General features: G+C 44.3%; 1 protein-coding gene across 1 annotated transcript in view; it reads right to left on the bottom strand.

Annotated features, from left to right (window-relative positions):
• Nucleotides 1–23,098, bottom strand: part of TRIM36 (tripartite motif containing 36) — a 76,649-nt gene that overhangs the window by 41,417 nt on the left and 12,134 nt on the right. The window contains exon 2 of the mRNA XM_068247252.1: nucleotides 14,867–15,101. Within this exon, the coding sequence (XP_068103353.1) occupies nucleotides 14,867–15,101 (235 nt within the window). The remainder of the gene's footprint in view (nucleotides 1–14,866; nucleotides 15,102–23,098) is intronic.

Below are 23,098 nucleotides of genomic sequence, written 5' to 3'. Positions count from 1 at the left end.
CCTGCTGCATCTCCCAAAACGTAAGTTTGTCCGTATGCACGCATGGCCATCCAGTAGATACCTAGATATTCCGTTAGGTACAGGTTAGGAATCACTCTCCCAACGCCTGATCACAGGCCAGGAAAGGACAGTGTTCCCCCAACATTCACCTGCATAACATAATATCCAGACTATCTGGAAGCTGACTGTGTCCCCTGGTAGGCCGGAAACACAAGAATACTGAAGGTAGAGGGGCGGGGTGGGGTCTTTTAAACTTCTTGCTGATTGTGTTTCATCAGGAGGAGGAGCCTGGAGTCTCATTTCAAGGCCATACACTAGAATGGTTAGAGAAAGATTGTTTCAGGCAACAAAAGTCTAATATGTGTACAGAGTGAGAGGCAGCTTTGAGGATACAACACTCTAAACTGTCAGAACTTCCAAACAGTGGGATGCATCACACAACACTGCTCTTATGTTAAGAATCAATAGCCTCTATTCACTAAGCTTCTCTCCTGTCTTTAATAACGTTTCTAGAGTTGTTACCATGGTGATAAAGCATGTAGTATTCAGGAAACATTTTACCTCAGGCAAACCTAAAGTTAACTTTTGTCTTTAAGTTAACTCTTCGATCCTTAATTAACAGCCTGTTAGAATTCTGGAGTTATTTTAACTGCGTGTGAAAATAACTACAGAGGTGGTAACTTAACCTCCTTGGCGGTCTGAGCTCGTCCATGACTGCCGGAGGGCGCCGCTCAGGCCCCGCTGGGCAGATTTTCATAAATTTTTTAAAACACGTGTTGGGGACGATCGTCACCACTCGCCACCGATGCGCCGCTACCCGCCACGTAACACGCCGACCCCCCCCCCCCCCCCAGACCCCTGCGCAGCCTGGTCAATCAGTGCCAAGCAGCGCTGAGGGATGGATCGGAACTCCATCTGACGTCACGACGATGTCGTCATGGCGACGGGGGAAGCTTATGGGTAATAGCGCCGGCGGCGATCGGAGGGGTGGGAGGAATGCGGAAGGAGGGGGGCATCATGTTGCTAGCGCTAGGCTAGCTACACAATTAAAAAAAAAAAAAAAAGTGCTGCGCATCCACCCTGGTGCAAACAATAGAACGCCAGGGTGGAATGAAGAGATAAGATAACTCACTGTGTGGAGGTAGGTTTTCTGTTGCCTTATCTCCAGCATGATCTTAGTGAATTGAGGCCATTGTGAACATCGCTGTGAGACATGTGACCGTTTCATACATAAACAGGTGCATCCATAAGAAGCAGACTAAAAGGCTCTGTTTATTTCAGCATAGTACACAGCAAAGCTAGGAAGTGAACGATGAAGATGGAGGACTATAAATATACATCACACACTGCATCAAAATTCAAATCTCTCTCTCACCACAGACCCTACAAGGCCTGGTAGTTGTCACTAGCCTGAGAATAATCACCTCAGTTTAGATATACAGTATGTATCAAATGAATTACAGGTGACTTTGTTGTGTGGAGGAATGTGTTGACTGCTGTAGCACTAAAGTAGGTCACATGATCAGCTGAATAAGCAATCAATTGAACAAGCTTCTGATGACATGGTCGGAGAGACCACACCACATGTGAAGCATTGGCAATCCTGTCCTCATCCCTGACCCCTGCAGCCTGACTCACTTCACAATATACCTTTCGTAAAGTAGCTTTAAAGGAAGACTGTAGCCAGATGGCTTTGGAGACTGCCATAGTTATCTCCTTTTAAGCAATACCAGTTGCCTGGCTGTCCTGCTGATCATCTGCCTCTAGTACTTTAAGATAAGTGTTTCAGACACTACTGCAGCCAAATAGATGAGCTGTGCTGCCAGGCAACTGGTATTTAAAAATAAATATGGCAGCGTCCATATTCTCACTTCATCTGTCCTGTTAGCCTGGTAAACACCATGCCACTTTCACTACAGATTCTATTCAATAAGTGATCAAATCACTATCCAGATCAGACATTAATCGTATAGCAAAGAAAGCAAGCATACACGTATGCAATCTTCAAATTCCTTATGTTTTTTCATATTTAACCAGCTCCGGATGTCTGATATGCATATATACGCACACTTAGTTTTCCGCGTTCTCTCCCGCGCATGTTCTTACTGATCAGTGAATGGGAGCATGCGTTCCCAAAGCCTATCAAAGTGCCTGTAACGAATGATCACTGGCATCAGCAAGATTACAGGCACTTCGTAACTATAACCCATTTTATTATAAGCAATTTAAAAAGCATGAAACTGACCAGAAAATGCAAATGCAAGCATACACCAAGAAAAAAGTGATGCGCATGAGAACATAGCCACAAGCCACCACATCCAAGCAGGGTATTTTCATTCTGTTGGAAGCCACTAAACATGACACAGGTTATGAGGACACAGAAAGATGGAGGAAATACTATGGAAGGAATAAGGCTCAGACATGTTGCATTATGTGAACATGGCCTTAAATAATGCAAAGGTTGCTGATATAAGGGCTGAGAAACACTAAAGAGTGCTGTTCGATCTGTCAGCGCAAACACTCCCACTGCCTTGCATTTAAACTGCAGCAAAACTGGCACGATCTTTATGAAAACTGATCGCAGCAATTTTGGTGCAATTTTCGTGCCATTTAAAGCAAAGTCAATGGGGGTGTGGTTTTAAAAACACAGGGTAGATGGATTTAAAAAAGCGCACTGAAGTGTGTCTGAGCCCTAAAACTGGTTAGTTGGATTGGATGATGCACAAAATCCCATACATAATCTTCACACAGTTATGGGTGACCGTTCATTAACCACTTCAGGCCCACCTCTCTAAATGTCACCAATCCATTTTTTAGCTTTTAATACAGCACATTCAGACTTCTCATTTCCTATCTATAAACCCAGCATACGGCTATTATTGAGAATGTTCGGCAAGCCCAGTCCAGGAATATTCTTGCAATCTGATTTTCCAGCAACTGACTCAAAAGTAACAGGTCATTGTAAGCAGCTAAGCGATCATTGCAGTCCTCAACCTATAACCAGTCTCCAGGCCAGTCAGGCAAAATGCATTTGACACTGCATGCACTGGGCTCTAGAACCACAATACAGAAATTTTAGATTTCCTAAAAAAAATAGTGTACCGTAAGTAAAATTAATTTAATTGTACTACAAACAATGGCCGATTTGTCACCCAAAAAAAAAAAGTTATTTTTTAAAAAGAACCTGAAGAGAGGTAGATTTATGTCCTTTTAAACAATACCAGCTGCCCGACAGTCCTGCAGATCTTTCTGGCATCAGTGGTGTCCGAATCACACACCTGAAACAAGCATGTGGCAAATTTTTGTCAGAAACCCCTGATCTGCATGCTTGCTCAGGTCTATGGCTAAAGGTATTAGAGACTGTAGATCATCAGGACAGCCAAGCAATCTGTTTTATTTAAAATGAAAAAAAATATGTCAGCATCCATATACCTCTTACTTCATAGTAAGGCAAAAAAAAAAAGTTTCTTACTTGGGGCTTCTACCGGCTCAATGCAGCCATCCTGTGCTCTCCTCCTATGCCAGCTAGTTTCGTTTTTGCCGACCTCGGGGTCGGCGGGCCGCATTGCGTACATTTTTACGCATTCCCACTGGTGCAGGAACATTAACATATACATTTATACGCAGTAGCGATGCAACGCGTAAAAATGTACGCATAGCACCTCTAATGCGTAAAAATGTATGCGTTAGTGTTCCTGCACCAGCGGAAATGCGTAAAAATGTACACAATGCGGCCCGCCGACCCTGAGGTCGGCAAAAACTAAACTAGCTGGCGGCGGGGGACTGGAGCAGCAGTGAGTGACTACGAGGGCACAGGATGGCTTCATGGGGCTGGTAGAAGCCCCAGGTAAGTGACTTTTTTCCTTTTGCCTGACGATTCCTGTAAGAGTACAGCATAATAAATTGATGCAGCACTAATCAGCTGAACTTGCTCTAGGCCTCAACTTAAGGCCCATTCCTGTTAATTTTTCCCCGCAGTGTTCCTTACCTCCATCCCTACTTATCCCACCACCACAAACCCTCCCAACCCACTCAACATTAAGGGTCTTCAACTTCAGGTGTCAACACTTCACCATATGGCCAGATAGTTTATAGAACCAAGGCACCTCCAAAGTCTGACTTAGGGCTCGTTTCCACTGTAGCGGTGCGGAATTGCCTGGATTCCACAGCAGAAGAAATCGCATGCGGCTGCGTTTCCGCGTGCAGATTTACCCGCGATTTTGCATGCGATTTCGCATGGCAAGGAGGCAGGCGAATTTAACCATGTCACTGCCTGTGCAAAGCTCCATTGCTTTACATGCGAAATCGCATGCGAAATCGTGGGGAAATCCGCATGACAAAGCCGCATGCGATTTCCCTATTGAATGCATTAGCGGTGATTCACCCGTATTCCTGCCGCACGCGAAATCTGACGACCGTCGTGCAGATTTTTCCCGCACACCGAAACGCACCCGCATGACGCACAAGTGGAAACAATCCCATCCACTTGTATTGCCTATGCTGCATGCGGATTCGCTATAGTGGAAACGAGCCCTTAATGCAGACCCAGCTCTTCTGCCTCCCAAAACCTCCCATGTCACACCACAGATTTAATTTGGAAAGAATTGATCTGACAGTAAATTGCCAGAAAATCTCATAGTGAGCACCTAGCAGATAGGACAATAGGCGAGAGGAAGTTGTGCATGAGATGATAAAAATGGTTGTCAGTGACTGAAATGTGCTTGCCTGAAGAGTTGAGTTTTCAGACTGCACCTAAAAAGGGTACGTGTTGGCGAGTGGCGTATGTGTTGAGGAGTGTATTCCAGAGGAGGGGAGTGGATTGAGAAAAATGTAAGCGGGAGTGAGAAAAGGAGACCAGGCAGGAACACAGTAGAACATTGTTAGAGCGGAGGTTCTAGGATGGTATCTGGAAATTAGTTTATTTATATAAGGAGGAGCTAGGTTGTAGAGCAGGGGTGCCCAATAGGTCGATCGCGATCTACCGGTAGATTGCGACCGCCTGATCGGTAGATCGCGGCCTCTTGGCCGCGTCCCATTGAATTTAGCAGCCAGCAGCTGTATAATGCAGTTTCTGCTGCTGGCCGCTGGAGGAGAGAGCCTGGCCAATCAGGGGAGGGGAGGAGAGGCGCGCAGCCAATCAGGGGAGGAGAGGCGCGCAGCCAATCAGGGGAGGAGAGGCGCGCAGCCAATCAGGGGAGGAGAGGCGCGCAGCCAATCAGGGGAGGAGAGGCGCGCAGCCAATCAGGGGAGGAGAGGCGGAAAACTTCCGAGTTCCGACTCCACTCACGCTGCCCACCAGAGCCAGGCCTGAATACCTGGACACCACCGCGGGAAGACACCGGCCCTATACCCAGGTAACCTATACTGAAGGATCCTATACCCGGCTTACCTATACTGAAGGGACCTATACCCAGCTAACCTATACTGAAGGGACCTATACCCAGCTAACCTATACTGAAGGGACCTATACCCGGCTAAGTTATACAGAAGGGACCTATACCTGGCTAACCTATACAGAAGGGACCTATACCCGGCTAACCTATACTGAAGGGACCTATACCCGGCTAACCTGTACTGAAGGGACCTATACCCGGCTAACCTGTACTGAAGGGACCTATACCCGGCTAACCTGTACTGAAGGGACCTATACCCGGCTAACCTGTACTGAAGGGACCTATACCCGGCTAACCTGTACTGAAGGGACCTATACCCGGCTAACCTGTACTGAAGGGACCTATACCCGGCTAACCTGTACTGAAGGGACCTATACCTGGCTAACCTGTACTGAAGGGACCTATACCTAACTACAATTCTGGGTAGGAGGTGCATTTGAAACATCGGTAGATCTCCTGGCCTCGGCGAATTTTAAAGTAGCTCGCGAGCCGAAAAAGTGTGGGCACCCCTGTTGTAGAGAGTACTTTGTAGGCGAGATTAATTTTTTGATACTATTTTTCACCTACTCTTCGGTACTTTTTCACCTTACTACATTCACCTTATGCAGAGGTTAAATAGGCAGAGGCTGTAACATCTTGGTAAAGTAAACTTTGTATACGTGTGGCCAGTGCCCACCACAGCCACTGTTAGACCTTTGCCGGTGATGTAACAACTAAATTGGCCATTTTGAGAAATGCCCGTCCAAGTTTCCCACTTTGGCCGACTTCTGGCTTTGGCCGTAACATGTACAATATAAAGACTTTCCGTCATACATGTACAAGGGTTATTATCTTCAGGGTTACACGACTCCAATCTGTGCAGTCAGGTACCATTCTCAGACCCACTTCTGCTCCAGCAGTTTTGCCCCAACTCCTTCCCCTCTGACAACGCCTCTCCTCATCATATACCCCAGAACTGCAAAGCCATAATAGTGCCGTGGACCCTCCTATTTCCCCCACATTCTTGTGATATACCAAAGGGATGACAATGGCTGTAAAGCAGGCCATACACAGTTTTTTCCCCCGCTGAATCTGCCAGAAATCTATAGAGCAAACAGCCAAATCAATTGTAATTTTCAATTGATTTCTAACAAAAATTGATTACTACCATTGGACGGTAAAAAAAAAAAAATAAGTGGTGGATTGATGGCCCATAGCATTGTGCTCCAACAGTGTAATGCTGCAGTTCAGTTTTTACAGTGAAATCTATTGAAAATCTGTGTGCAGTGGATTTGGGAAGGTGGAGGGAGTAGCTGTAGACCACCGCAGATTGCTTACTATCAAACAATTGTCTGTACAGCTTGACAAAGCCGCATGTGATTTCCCTATTGAATGCATTAGCGGCGATTCACCCGTATTCCTGCCGCACGCGAAATCTGACGACCCTGTCGTGCAGATTTTTCCTGCACACCGAAACGCACCCGCACAACGCACAAGTGGAAACAATCCCATCCACTTGTATTGCCTATGCTGCATGCGGATTCGCTATAGTGGAAACGAGCCCTTAATGCAGACCCAGCTCTTCTGCCTCCCAAAACCTCCCATGTCACACCACAGATTTAAAACAGGCACATCACTCACAATCCTCCCACCACCGCTATATACTGGAGAGGGAGGTTTGTGGCTATAAATGCGAGGCTGCCCTCTAAAGGGAGGTGGTTAGAGGTGCTAGCTGCATGCTGAGGCTAAGCTGGACACTGTAGCCTGCCTCCAGAATACCCAGCAGGAGGTCTCTAAAACTCTGGGGTCCCATTTAGTGGCAAGTCTTGAAATGCACTTATGTCACTGCAGCCCAGCCTGGTACTGGCTTAAAGGGAACCTGGAGTAAAATTTAAAATAAAAACATGAAGTAGCTGCAAATGAATATTACATACTTACCTCACCGTCCGTTCCTCTCAGAAGCTCACCATTTTCTTCTTACAGTGATCCCTTCCAGTTCTGACAATATTTTGTCAGAACTGAAACACCAGTTGCTGTCAGTTATTTATCAGCAGCTGTCAGTTACAACTGAATGTGCAAAGTAATGTCCATGTTTCCCTATGGCTCAAGTGGGCGATATTACAGTTTAACAGTGTGCTGACCAGGAAGCGGTTATGGCCATTTTTAAAATGGAAGACGGAGAATTCCATTGATCACAGTGGACAAATGGGATGCAGGAGAGGAGAAAGTTTGAGGAGTAGGCTACACAGGAGGTAAATACCGGTATGACCTGTGTATGGTTAATTTGACTTTATTTTCAGTTCAGGTTCTCTTTTAGGCAGGGGTCACACTTGTCGGCTTTCGTGTGCGTTTTCTGCACAGAAAAACTGTTTTCAACTGAGAACTCATGTTAATCAATGAGCTAGGTCACACTTGAATGTAGATTTCGCGCGCAGAAAAAAAAAACTGACATCTTGCGCAATTTGTCAGTTTTCTCTATAAATTACATTAGCTGTTGTAAGGTAGAGGTCACACTTGTTTTTCAGTTTTCTGAAAAGTGTAGAAACTGAAAGACAAGTGTGACCCCTGCCTAGAGGAACAGATGCGAAAATCTTAAAATTTAAAAAAACACATACAAGTAAGAAGTACACTTCTTTCAGAGTAAAATGAGCCAAAAATGACTTTTCTCCTATGTTGCTGTCACTTACAGTAGGTAGTAGAAATCTGACGGAACCGACAGGTTTTACGTTAGTCCATCTCTTCATGGGGGATTCTCAGAATGGCCTTTATTCTTTATAAAGACATTCCCTGAAAAGGATTTATACAATGATGCTGGACAGTCTGCCTGCTCACCGTACTTTTTTGGCAGTTGGACGGAGCAACTGCCATTCATTAAGTGCTTTTAAAAATTAAGAAAACCCTAAGAATCTGCTATGAGAAGATGGGCTAGTCCAAAAATCTATCGGTAATGGTAGATTTCTACTACTTGCTGAAAGTGACAGCAACATAGGAGAAAATTTATGGCTCATTTTACTCCGGAAGAAACTTATTTGTATAGGTTAACATGTATTTTAAATTTTAAGATTTTCACCACAGAGGTCCTTTAAGGAAAGCTGGGATGCTCGTTTGTTGGACAAGCAACAGCAAATGTTTATTGCCATTCACAGTGAAAACATGCTACAAGTTTCAACCGGGAGAGATAACACATGGTTTCTGCTGGTTGGCCAGCAGGTGGATTTCCCCAGCTTCATACTAGTCCAGTCTGAAACACAAGCTATATTATGCACAGAGTTGCTCATGCTTCAAATGCCAACAGACTCCATTATGTGTGTACAGATGTATCAAAGAGACATCAAAGATTAAAGTCACATGTACTAAAGCCTAGTAACAGTACCAAGAAAGCTTACAGCTATGCCACAAGGCCGATTCCTGCTCTGGTGATGGGATCTCCATTACTAGAGGCCAATTCCTGCTCTGGTGATGTGATCCCTAGTACTAGAGGCCAATTCCTGCTCTGGTGATGTGATCCCTAGTACTAGAGGCCAATTCCTGCTCTGGTGATGTGATCCCTAGTACTAGAGGCCAATTCCTGCTCTGGTGATGTGATCCCTAGTACTAGAGGCCAATTCCTGCTCTGGTGATGTGATCCCTAGTACTAGAGGCAGATTCCTTCTCTGGTGACGTGATCTCTAGTACTAGAGGCAGATTCCTACTCTGTTCACGTGATCTCTAGTACGGCCAATTTCTGCTCTGGTGATGTGATCCCTAGTACTAGAGGCAGATTCCTTCTCTGGTGACGTGATCTCTAGTACTAGAGGCAGATTCCTACTCTGTTCACGTGATCTCTAGTACGGCCAATTTCTGCTCTGGTGACTTGAGGCTGAATGTTAGCAGCTCTGCTTCCAGTCATATAATGCAGGCAATAAGGAGATCCACTTGTGCTTTCCCTGCTGGCAATCATGCCGCTAGCCTGGGAATCACCCATGCGACTTATCCGGACTTCATACAGGCAGATAGTTTATTACGGTACCTCTCCAACAGAATGAATCTACAATAGCAAAAGGAAAGTAAAAAGCCAACTGAAGCAGTGTACAGAATCTAGAGAATAAATCACCTCTGCTTCTCAGTACAAGAGAACTCCGATGAGTGGCTGCAAGAAAATTACAAAGTAAAAAAACATTTACTTACAGTGTAAAAGGTCACATGCGGAATCTAAACCAATCGTGTACTGACCGGTCGATATAACATTTTAAGGGATAGTGGAGGTTATCCAGTCTAATGTTAACTTCAATTAAAACCAGCAGAAAACACTTGATAAAATATTCAATTTCTCAGAGATTATAAAAAGTACATATACAGTAATAGCTGTGCTTTGTCCACAAAATGAAATAAACTAACAATCAAAAACAGTTACTGGCGCTGCTGCAATAAAGCAGTCACTATTTTTAAAATCAGATACACATATATATAGCCAATTGGATATTCAATGTGTACACAGATTATCTCTCTCTCTCTCATGCTGGGCATACACGGCGTTGAGGGGAGGATTATCAATCGAGCCTAATGGCCGATTGATAATATCCGACGTGTCCGATCACTGCGGGGATCGATTCCGCGCTCGATCCCCACGGGTGGACAATAGCGGCGAATCGAGCTGGTGATAAGCGCCGGCGGGGACGAGCGGGAATCGATCTGTGCGCACATTTGGCGGGGGGGGGGGGGGGGGGGGCGATCCGGCGGCTAATCGGCCGCCGGATCGACCAGTGTATGCCCAGCATTAGACAACACAGACAAGTAGTTGTGTCACAAGTAGGGATGGTCAATTAGGTGTTGATGCAGGTTTACATAATTTTGTATGCAAATGTATGCAGCTTAAAAATGGACTAATCAAATTCCATCTTTGCAGTTGCATACCTTTTCATACAAAATTTGTATAATCCTGCATCAACTCAGATTTGCATCTGAATGACCTTCCCTTTTCACTATTGGAACATCCAGCTGGGCCATTTTGCAATTCATACATAATTTTAATATGTATTTTAGTAAACTACAAAAGAGTAATCATGTTTATATGAGCTGTAATTTGTTTAAACAAGTGCATTTCAGTGTTAAAATGTAAATCTTGTCAGCTCCTGTACCAATTCTACATGAATGGTATGGACGACCGCGTAGTGTCAGCTTCCTGCCTCCATATTATGCTCACTTCAGTTCTTTAAAGTACATCCAATGTGACACGATGAGAGATGTGTATGTACAGTGGCAAGCACGCAAATAACTAGGCTGTGTTCCTTTTTTTCTTTCTCTGCCTGAAAGTGGTAAAAATCAGATAGCATAACTCTCACTGATAAGGAATTGCAGCCATAAAACACTTTCCTGGCAGTAAATGGCTTGTGAGAGCAGGAAAGAGATAAAGGATCAATAGTTCATATATTTTAGCTCTGACATACTTCAACGAATTTGTAATTGAGAAGAGGCCATGAAACAGTAAAAACAAAGATTTAAATATAAAATAAAAACTGTAGGATAACTAAAAGGTCTTTTTAGAAGGAGAAACATTTATCTAGTTTATTTTCACCTCAGATGTCCTTTAAGCACAGTGGCTGTACTTGTGTGCTGCGTGTAGCTCTAAACCACATGTGTAAAACTGTTCCTTGATGGTCATAAATACATGTCGGCGTTTAGGATAGACTCAAATGTGTTCTATTTTATGAACCGCACCTTTCCTGATTCAGCCCCATCAATTACATTTGAGCTGTGCAAAACAATAGTGTGAGGACCTCGGTCCTTTAGGACCAGATATCCACATCCCTGGCCTAGTCCCGCTGTAGATTCAATGTTGGGTGCTAGAGTACATGTGGTGCACTGCTGCTAGTGCACTAGGTAACCATTTAAAGTGGAGGAAGATTTTTCCGAAAATGTTGTCCTTTACAACAAGCTCCTAGAGCGAAATTACAGGCAAAAATGACCACATCAGCATGAAATCAAAGAACCGAACACTGGTAAAGGTAAGGCTATTTTCCCTGGATTCCTAAAGTCAGGGAGGATAACTATATGAGTAACAAGGAGTTGGGAGACAGAATTTTGTCACTGCAAGTTTGCTCTAACGACCCAATGACTAGATTAATAGTTACAATGATGATGCACACAACACTATGCATAGGTTCAAAGAAAGCTAGCACAAACGTGTCAGTAGCAAGGAGAAAACAAACAGGTTTAAAGAGAACCCGAGGTGTGTTTAAAGAATGTTATCTGCATACAGAGGCTGGATCTGCCTATACAGCCCAGCCTCTGTTGCTATCCCAAACCCCACTAAGGTCCCCCTGCACTCTGCAATCCCTCATAAATCACAGCCATGCTGTGAGGCTGTGTTTACATCTGTAGTGTCAGTCTCAACTGCTCCCCCGCCTCCTGCATAGCTCCGGTCCCTGCCCCCGTCCCTTCCCTCCAATCAGCAGGGAGGGAAGGGATGCAGGCGGGGACCGGAGTTCTGCAGGAGGCGGGGAGAGCAACAGACTGACACTATAGAGATAAACACAGCCAGCTCTGACAAGCTGTTTGTCAGCAGCGTGGCTGTGATTTATGAGGGATTACAGAGTGCAGGGGGACCTTAGGGGGGGTTTGGGATAGCAACAGAGGCTGGGCTGTATAGGCAGATCCAGCCTCTGTATGCAGATAATATTCTTCAAACCCACCTCGGGTTCTCTTTAAGCTACTAAATCAAAGAGGTACTGTACAGCTGTGTCAGCTTTCTCTGCACCTGTCTGATAAATTGGCTATCCTAGGTGCACATCACATGCTGAAAGAGACAAGACAGGGCTTTCAAGTCAACTCAAGGCCTGTACTTAGGATTCTCCAGTATACCAGATGAAAACTGAGTCCAACAGGAAAGGATAAGAAGCAAAAAAGGAACCGTGTGCTGCCCACATCAAGGGACCTTTTGCACCTGTGTACTCGTGTAACCACATAAGTTCATCATGTACCAATGATCCACTTGCACTGAACACACCACTTTACATTTGCTGCTTTGTACAGCAGAGCGCAAGACTCCATTTCTTCTTCAGTTTGGTGCATTATTCAGATCTACGAGGCAGAAGAGCATTCTACCTGCTGCATTTTGATGCAAGCCTCAAATTCTAAAACACATGAATGGGATGGCAGTGAATCCCCTAGAAACATATGGTGCCAGGCAGCAAAGGACAATGTGAAACAACCATTATACAAATGCATACTACAGGCACATGTGAACTACCCACTTAATTTAACAGCATGCCTATAGCAATTATATTTTTATTGATAAGCTGTTTAGCAAAATTACTTATCACAGGTATACTAGGCACTGTCCCCACTTAAGACTCGCTGCAACCTCAATCCAACCAAATGTAAATCTGTATTGGGAATTGACAACTAGAGAATAAATGCCTGAATGGTGGCTCCTGCCAACCAAGTTCCTAATAAGAATGAGAGGCAGATTAGAACAAGCAGTGAGTTCTGGGAACAATGACCAGATAGCTGCTAACCACAGCGGTCTGTGAATGGTCTCTCTGATGTCAGGAAGCCTCCCACTGACAGTGAGATTTGTGTGTGAGGAGAAGAGCAGGCATAGTAAGCCTGGGGCTAGTATATGCACACTCACACACTTATGTTACATCAGCTGATTACATGCAATGCAGCATTCTGTCAACATGCTAAAACCACACTACTAGAAATACAAACTGGCTAGCGTCATTGGTACTTTCATTCTTGCACATGCTGTAATCAAATGGTAAATGAAAGATGGTGGAAATATGTAACAAGAACCCCTCCCTAATAATAATAATCCAAATCATTGAGACCCCCTTCACTCTTGTCCCCCCACCAGCCAGTATGATTTAACACCCAAAAGTCCAACAGCTGCTGACTCCCACATCTCTATCCATTATAGATGTGTCTTCTGGTCTCTGCTTTCTGCCCACAATCTGGAGTTGAAGAACCTGACAAGGCGGAACCACAATTCTCACAGAGATGAGACCCAGTAGTTATAACATCAATGGCAGGATGTAAGAGTTAGCCACTAAAGAAAGGAATCAGCCCACTCTCCAATATGCAATGCTCTGCTGCATTAAGAGGAGGGCAACCAGACTGGTGAGACGATCTTGGGTGGAGGGCAAAGTTTTGCTGTGTACTCTCCACTGACCTGTACATAAGAGGCCATGGTTTAGCTAAAATAATAACAGTAAAAGTCCCCATACATCCAGCAATGATGGGCAGATTTGACCAAGATACAAATTTCTCTATTCAAATCTGATTAGAGAGATCTATTGGCTGCCCGCACACTGCAGGCCGATTGCCAATCAATTTCAGCATGAAATCTTAGGAATCAGCCGAGTCCACCTCCCAGTGTGCCCCCGCATGTGCATTTACACGTTAGATGTCCTATGTCACCCACTGCACAGTTCCCATCCATCCTGCTGCTCCATACACGCCACCAGCATTTAGCCCGTCATGTACTATACCTCAGTGGCATGTACAGCGCTAATGAAGTGGCAGCACGGTGGGCGACAAAGGACAGGTAATGTATAAATGCATATGTGGCGGCAACGCGCTGGGGATTTTGTCACTCGTCCTGATACTACTCGCCATCACCACTACTTGTCATTACCGCCACACACGATCGACCACAACGGCCCGACATCTTGCAGCATGTCCGATCAATATTTGCGACCAATTTTGGCCCTAAATTGGTTGCATCATCGACAGGGCATGCTCTTGGCGGCAGAGATTTTCATTTAATTCTATAATTATCAAAACAAATGGTTGACCGCCTCCAAGTGGAGAGATGTGTGGCCACCTTTAATGTTTGAGCTTATAAAGAACATGCTGACAGATTATATTGGTGAAATATGTAACCGTGTGTGGGTCATCCATTAGGCCTGAACGATTTTAGGAAAAAATTGAATTAAGCGATTTCTGTCTAAAATTGCGATTTCGATTCAATTCACGATTTTCTTCAATTCAAGCTTTGTGCCACCTCTGTGCCTGTTTGTTCCCCCTTTGTCCCCATTTCTCTTTGTGCCCCCTTTGCCCCTTTATGCCTTCTCTGGGTCTCTTGCCCCCTTTGTATCTCTGTGCCCACTGTCTCTCTGTCCCCCAAGCTGCATCAGTTCTGGACATAGCTTCAAGCACGAGTCCAGCGATGCCCATCTATCCACTTCGCCTCCTGCAGGCTCTAATGCACGAAATAGTTCCTGTACAAGTTTTGCCAAGCACAAGAGCCGGCAGACGGCGATAGATGACGGACAGCGTTTCGACTCGTGCGGAAGGTATGTCCAACACTGCGGGCCACATGCGCCGGGACATTGGGGAAGTTTGAAGCAGCTTCTTCAAACTTCCCCCATGTGGAAATGAAGTGATCGCGATAATCGCCGCTTTGACGATTCCAAAATTGTGATCCCGGTGATCGCGATTTCAGTTTAAATTCGATTTATCCTTCAGGCCTATTATCCATACATGCTGCAATGCGGATCTCTGCCACTGACCTGATCTAATAAGTCTGTCAAGTCTCTCCACACTGGGTGACTGAATGCGGACACGGGGACTTCCTGGCGTTGAAGCTTCGGAACTGACATCGGTGGAGTCCTCGATGGACATGAAGAGAAGTTCTTTGACACACTTGTGGCAGATGCTGTGCTGACATGGTAAGATCAGCGGATGGGTGTACAGCTCCTTGCAGGAGGGACACAGGAGTTCTCGTTCAATGTTTTTAATTGTTGCCTGGAAGGAAAAAAATAAAAAAATAATTCAATAAGTAAAACAAAACCAAAGTGCCAGTAAAATTCCATTACCCCCACTGATCATACAAATAACTGTGGGAAAATTTGTCTGCCAATCCCTTCTGCCAGAAACACCATCAGTGATCTGCACTGGTCCGCATAAAAATCATTAATGGGATGTGAAGTACACAAGCTTGCTGGGCAATATGTAACTGGGTGTTTCAAGCCCTGCTCCATAGAGCCACAATCCATGCCATGCACTGATAAGGATCATCCAGTCCGAGACAGTTTGTATGCATGTTGGCTAGATATGAATCTGTACAACTAACAAGTTGACACATTGCATTCCAGCTGTTCTAGAGGTGTGTTTAGCTTTCAGAGTCAACAAAAGGGACAATTTGCATATTCAGTAGTGGTGCATTGTGGGACACCAATGTTCACTCCAACCTGAATAATCACAATTACCTTCTGTTTTAAAGTGGGATTGTCACCATAAAAATCAAATTTCAACAGCAACTGGTCTGAGTTTATTAAGTGATAAAGATGCTAATCCTGCATTCAAAACTTTCTCTGCTGTTGTGATTTGGAGTTATCACATACTTAAGGAGCACTGGCCCCTTTAGTCATCAGTACCAAACAATTGCATGCTGGGGGTTCTTTTTATATAGAATGTATTCCTCTTCCATTTATTTCCCTGCCTAGCTACTTATCTGAAACAGATCCCCTGCTCACTTGTGTTTACAAGCAAAGCTGAGGTGACTCAGGGATTGGAGGAGAAAAGGGGACCAAAAAAAAAGGCAGAAATGACATCAGGATTTATCCTAAACTGTGGGCTGAAGACATGGTTGCCACCAGGAACAGAATTCTCTTCATTTACTATACAACATTCACTGAAATCAAACCGTGGACAGTACAATACATGTGTTAGGTAAGTAGATCAAGTATTTATCTACTTATATAGGTTTTGTTTTTTCCCCTGGCAAATAATGGCTAATCCTACTGCTTTAAGAAGGCACAATTATGTTCTATATAGCATTTTTAGTAAGAGGGAATCTTGGTCCTTATTAATCCCTTACACACTCCTTGGAGTTTTCATTCACCATGAGCTTGCTAAACACAGAGCAAGCATATTTAGGTGCTTTTGGCTGGACCCAGAAAAACAGGTTTCTGATATTTGCATTACTGCCCAATATTTCTATTTTAACCCACTGAATGAGCAAATACTTCGATTTTAACAGAGTAAAAGCACAGATTAAAATCTGAAAGAGAGAAAGGCATATGGAATCTGCAATGCTTTCCTCAGACTGCACTGTCTCCTAGGAATATGACAGAGCTCTACAACTTGCTCTACTGCTTGCCAAGAGTACAGATTCACATTAGTCTGGTGTGATACTTCCTGCCAGCTGGTAACAAATAGGGACAGCACTGTCATTAAAAGTATGGCTATGGGCTGTCACAACATAATACATTAGGTAGCGACCTACTAAATATAAATTAAAAGTTACTATAAAATATTGATCAAAAACTGGCTCGCTTAGATGAAGAGTCTGAAAAGCAAAGCTACTGAAGGTAATCATTCAGACGACTCCTATAGCCTGGGCACACTGTTGCCAATATCAGTAATGCGTCTCAGTGTGCACTATTCAGGGACACCAGGCAACACAGTCTGATGGGCACACCTATGCGCTGTACAGAATCGCTTTTAGACAACGCAATGCTGCTTGGGTTTCTGCGCACAACACTGTCCCATTCAGTGTAACAGAATGTGGTTAGCGCTGCAGCAGAGAGCAGCACAGGTAAAGCCAATGGCCACCTGTGTAGCACAGCAATGGTAATATGTGCACAAGCTTAGGGCTCGTTTCCACTAGATGCAAATTTGTTTGGATTTGATACACACAAATTCTCAATGCATCTAAATTGGCTGGTTTCCATTAGCTGCGAAATTCACATCCAGGAAAATACTGGACAGCTGTGCCAAAATGTTCTTTATGTCACATGTGATTTTCACATTAGTTTATGCAGTCATGATTTTGCGCAATTTCAAGTTGTCAACAGAAAGAAATTTAAACCATTTGCAATCGCACATGCAAATTCACAGGTAAAGCAGATGCACACGTATGCAAATTTGTGTTTGTATCCGATTACACATCCCCCAAAAATAGCAAGTGAATTTGTATGCTTCTAGGGAATTCCTTTCTTATATGGGCAACAACTTTCAACCCAACAGCAGCCCACTGAAAACTTGGGGCTCAGTCACATGAGCTTCTTAGCGATAGTTTACCATTGGGAAAGAGAGGCCATAGTGCTCTATGGGAATGTCGGGAGGATTTCACAGAGCCCTTTGTTAACAAGCTAACTAGGTGCTGCATTTACTGAGTGAAAAAACTGCCACAAGCAGAACCCCAAAAGAGAGACATCTGTTTGGCATTGAGCACACATTTAGCATTGTGTTTCACTCCAGCAGCTGTATCATGGGATCTGGGGTCAGGCCAATACTAAAGGCTCGCACACACACTTGACTAAAGTTGGCTGAGGCAGCAGATAACGACCGCCTCAGCCGGCAAACAAGCATGTGTATGGCAGCCCCGACTGCTGAGCCTTACGCGATCCGCCCAGCAGATATACTCATTTGACGGCCAACTTGTTTGAAGATTCCACTCCCCTTGCTTAGCCAAGTATCTTTTTTTTTGGGGGGGGGGGGGGGTTGGGGGAGCACTCACGTGTTTGCTTTAAGGCACATTAACTACGACGCTCCCAATATTTCTCCAGCCCTGGAATAAAGGCTCTGCTGAAAAACTTGGCCGTTGCAATGGTGAAATGAAGTTACTGCCATTGTTCAAGGACTAAATAGTGAGTTTACAAAAGGCAGAGCCTGCATGCAATACTGTTCATGGAAGTTTCATTCTAACACTGAAAAATAAAAGTGGAGCTCAAGCCAACTTTTTATTTCTTTAACACCCAATGGAGAACGATTAGAACACTAATCAGGATTTTATTGCGGTGAGTGGCCTTGTAGGAGTTTCCCTTCACTTGCTTTTCAGACAAGCCAATCACAGGGACAGGAAATTGAGGAAATCTCTTCAAGCACAGAAAGAAATCTAGCATAGAGCAGTACATAGCAGTCTTGTTTCCTTTATGTGTAAAGGAGGTGGCTTGTTATTTATTGTATTTATAAAGCGCCAACATATTACACAGCGCTGTGTTTAGCTCTGCCTATTCATGTTCTCTGGCTTTGGCCCTGAAACTCTTGGATGCTGCACCATATCTGGCCACAACACTAGGCATAAATCCCATTACACAGTGGCTGCATGATGGGGCGCTGTCTCCTTCAATTACACAGATGAGAGTGAATTACAGTCTGGCTGAGCAAATTAGGAGAAAGCTCTGGCCTGCAGTTAATCATTTGGAAGAGGAGATTTGTCTGCTCATTTTGGGCTTTTGTGGGAACAGGAGCACACGTTTTCTAGAACACCCCACACATGTCTCCTCAGAGACAGTGCAGTCTTCCTCACAAACTTCTGCATAATAAAGTTCACTCTGCTAATCCTAGCTTACCACTGTACAAAGAGGACAATGCAACGGGCACGATTTATTACATCACCACAACCAACAATTGTGTACAGCGGAAGTCTTTACAAAATAAAAAAGTAGCACAATACAGAAGAACATCTACATACTGAAATTTTAAGACTAACAGTATGTAGTTAACAAGCCGCTAAGTATACTATAGACGCCCTGCTTATTAAAAAAAGCCAGTGCCCAGATATGTGCATGACCTGTTATCCGATCTGTTCCGAAAATGACTAACCAATAAGCTTCTGCTTTCTGAGGTAGAGTTCCCGCTCCCTCCCTTTTCAGTGCTTCCAGTAGCTATGCAGCCGATACCCATACAGATACTGTATGACTGTTGCTCAAAATGTTTGCTGGTGACAGTTTTAGGAGCCACCGATTTATAGTTACGACTGATCTATGGAGAGGGTGAAGACAAGTGGGAGCGACAACACAATATTTTTTGTGTCAGTAGCGGCTCACCAAACATCTTAGGATATTGGTAAATTTTGTCCAGGACAAAAATGATCAATCATCTCAACAGGTGAAGATCTAGTACCTGTGAATAGCTTTAGAGTGGCAGCAATCACAGCGGTCTGCCGCCAGGTTTGCTTTAAAGCAGGCCTGAACTCAGAACTTCCTCTACTCTAAGGCTGGTTTCACAGCGGGACGTTAAAGTCCCACGTTACAGCAGCCAGTAACGCAGCCTAACTCACAGCACTGTAAAATCAATCGCGCTGTTCAGAGTGCACACGTTGTGCTACATAGTAACGCAGCACGTTTAAACAAAGTGCTGCATGCTGTACGCTATACTGGGCTAAGCGACGTTAGATTGTTTGCACATGCTCAGTAATGTTGGTGGAGGAGGTCTCCCCTCCTCGTGGCCAGCCACATGGCTAATTAATATTCACTGCACTGTGATGACTATTGGTGGGACTGTAGTGTTGTCCGGATCATGAACGAATCGTTCATTTGATCCGGATCTTTTTTGTGAGTCGAATCATCCGGATCACCACAATGAAAGATTTAGTTCACAGTGGATGTCTGTCTGGAAGAAACAGGAACATACAGAATGTACAGTGCAGGGAAAGTCCTGTCCTGCTAGTCATTTCACCCAAGACTGTGGCCATCTTTTAGCCAAATTGTAAAACTACATCTACATACATTTTTTAAATGAATAGACATTTTTACATTTAAAATTAAAGGTTTACCTCCCACACACCGAAAAATACTCTAAAAAATTTAATCAAAAAATGTAATATGCATGTCAAGAGGTTATATTGCTAATATTTTTTAAATCATAAGCTTGTAAATAGTGATTGACGCAAAACAGAAAAAATTGCCCCTTTATCTCCACATAAAATATTGGCACCATACATTGTGATAGGGACATAATGTAAACAGTAATAACTGGGACAAACGGGCAAATAAAATACGTGGGTTGTATTATTTTAAAGCTATAATGGCCCAAAACTGACAAAATGATTTTTTTCTTAATGTTCCCGTTAAAATGCATTTAGAATAAAAATAGTTATTTGCAAAATGTACCACCCAAAGAAAGCCAGATTGGTGGCAGAAAAAACAAGCTATAGATCATTTCATTGTGATAAGTAGTGATAAAGTTATTTTGGCGAATGAATGGGAGGTGAAAATTGCTTGGATGCATAAACACTAAAGGCTGAAGTGGTTAAAGAAAAAAATATTTGTTACAGCTGATACAAATCCTGCAATAATTCTGCAGCATGTCTACTTCCTGCTTTCATTGAAGCAGACATTGCTTACATCCTGTGTTTACTAATTAGCTGCGCTATCGAGGCAGAGGAGAAATCAAATTACAACCTGTGGTAAGTCACAGATGAATGGGAATTAGACAGGCTAAACTCTCTAAATACATACAGGGCGCATTTCTCTATGTTTTCCTTCTGTTCTGTGCAAGAGTACAGGTCCACTTTAAAGGAAACGTGAAGGGACTTAAGGGCCCGTTCACACTTGTAATCAAACTGCAGGAGTGATTTTCCCGTGATTAGCATGGAAAAAAAAAAATCACTGGACACTGCGGCGGTTTTGGAGCGATCGCAATTAGCGTGCTTTGCGCGCTAATCACAGAACGCTAGTCGCCGGCAAACCGCTGCATGCAGCACGGTTGCGGTTATCGCCAACTGTAACCGCGGCAGTGAGAACACTGCCACTTACTACATTGTGTAGCGGTTTTTGCAGAACTGCTAGCGGTTTGCCGTGAGCGGGAATCGCGCGATTCCCACTCAGGTGAGAACGGGCCCTAATGCAATAAAATTAAGTTTCACTTACCTAGGGTTTCTTTCTGATTGCCCCCTCAGGCACCCTGTGCCTGCACGGTCATGGAATGATCGTTCAGTCCCCCAGCATGGCTAAGTTTTGGTATTGCTGACTTGCAAGTCTCAACAACTGCGTGGCCCTGGACGCGTGCGTCATCGCCAGGCTCCCTCTTCGCACTTTTCTCGTAATGCGCAGGACACTCCCGACATGAGCACAGAGGACACGCGTAAGAGGGGCCACGCAGATGCAGTGGTCGTGACTTGCAAGTCAGTGATACCGAAACTTAGTCGGACCGTGGGACTGGAGGATTATTCCGTGATGGCGTGGGCACAGGAAGGCTGCAGGGAGCTGGCAAGAGGCCTAGGTAAAAGTCCCTTCAGGCTTCCTTTAACCTCCCTGGCGGTACGCAGTTTATGAGGCTGCGTTTGCAGGAGGGATTTTTAGAATAAAAGTAGTTGTAAACTTCACAGCAAGCACTAGGCTAGCTACCCGAGTCCCCCAAATCCCCGCCACCTATCTGCTCCCCCCGATCGCCGCCGGCAACACTCACCTGTCCGCGATCCCACAAGAGCCGCAGCTTCCCAATTAGCTTCACTCGTCGCTATGGCGGCGATCGGACAGGACGTCATTAGCATAACGTTATGCGCAGTCCCGATCCTCCCCATAGTCAAGCCTGGAGCTGATCGGGAGGATGCGCCATCGCGGGATCCCTGGGGGGAGGTATGTATTGCAGTGGGGATCGGGAGAGCGGAGGCACCTCTCTCTCTCTCTGTGTGCGCTGGCCCTAACTGAGCATCTGTACTCATGCAGGCGCAGAACAGCCACGCTCGTGCCTGAAGAGCAGTGTGGCCCCGAGGTTCCTACCAACAGACCCTTGTTGGTAATCTTTGGGGGTTAGCGCTCGGGGACAGAGAACCGGGGGACGGCATGGGCAGCCTCTATAGCAGGTGTGCCAAACATGTCTCCTGCAACCTACCCATCAATTGCAAAGGACTACTTGATCATTGATTCTAATTTGTAAAGTAGCTTGTGAGCTGAAAAAGTGTGAGCACCCAGGCTCTATAGCATCCAAAGGCTTCCCTCTTAAAGAGGCTGAACTGAAAATAAAAAAGTCAAAATAATCATCCACAGGTCATACTTACCTCCTGTGTAGTCTACTCAATCTCTTTCTCCTCTCCTGCGTCCTGTTTATCCACTGTGATTGATGGAATTCTCCGTCCTCCATTTTAAAAATTGCCATTTCCCCCATAACAGCTTCCTGGTCAGCACACTTAATCTGTAATATCACCCACTTGAGCCATACAGATACATGGACATTACCTTGCACAGTTGTAACTGACAGCTGCTGATCTATAACTGACAGCAACTGGTATATATTTCAATTCTGACAAAATATTGTCAGAACTGGAAGGGATCACTGTAAGAAGAAAATGGTGAGCTGAGAGTAACTGACGGTGAGGTTAGTATGTAATATTCATATGCAGCTACATCATGTGTTTATTTTAAATAATTTAACTCGCTTTAGGTTCCCTTTAAGGTGGCCAACTAACTATACAAATTTTTCATCCAATCTTACCAAATCTATGTAGTAGAAGAGAAAACTGAGTGAATATATTGAATGTTTACTATAGGCAGTCTCTTATATTACATAGAAATGGTAAGATTGGATAAAAAAAGATTGTATCGTCAGTGGCCAACTTTAGGGCCAATAGTTTTTTGTACCCAAGGCTTGCCTCATCGCTACTTTATACCCATCACACACAATGCAATTCTCCACCAGATTGATGGTTGAAACAATCATTTCTGACAGGTCCGCTCGGATTTGTGATAGTTTTTTTTTTTGAGCATATTGTTTTGAAGCGATTCGAAAAATCTGAAAAACGATTGGAAATTAGATCAGACGTGCCTGAAAAAAAAACAAGAATGCTCCACAAAGATTGACTAGTCCAAAACCTGTAAGATTTTTACAACCTACAGCCATAGTTACAGGAGAAGTGTCCTTTATACTGCATTTTACTCCAGAACAAAACTGTACCGTACTATATACATAAGCATACACATGTATTTTACATTTCACAGCAGACATTAGGAAGGGGAGAATGGCCTGGAACTTTTTTCTCAAATAACTCCAGTAAATACATTCAGTGCCCAATC

Source organism: Hyperolius riggenbachi, chromosome 1, assembly GCF_040937935.1.
Source record: "Hyperolius riggenbachi isolate aHypRig1 chromosome 1, aHypRig1.pri, whole genome shotgun sequence".
NCBI lineage: Eukaryota > Metazoa > Chordata > Amphibia > Anura > Hyperoliidae > Hyperolius > Hyperolius riggenbachi.
This window is presented reverse-complemented; position numbering and strand designations above follow the sequence as displayed.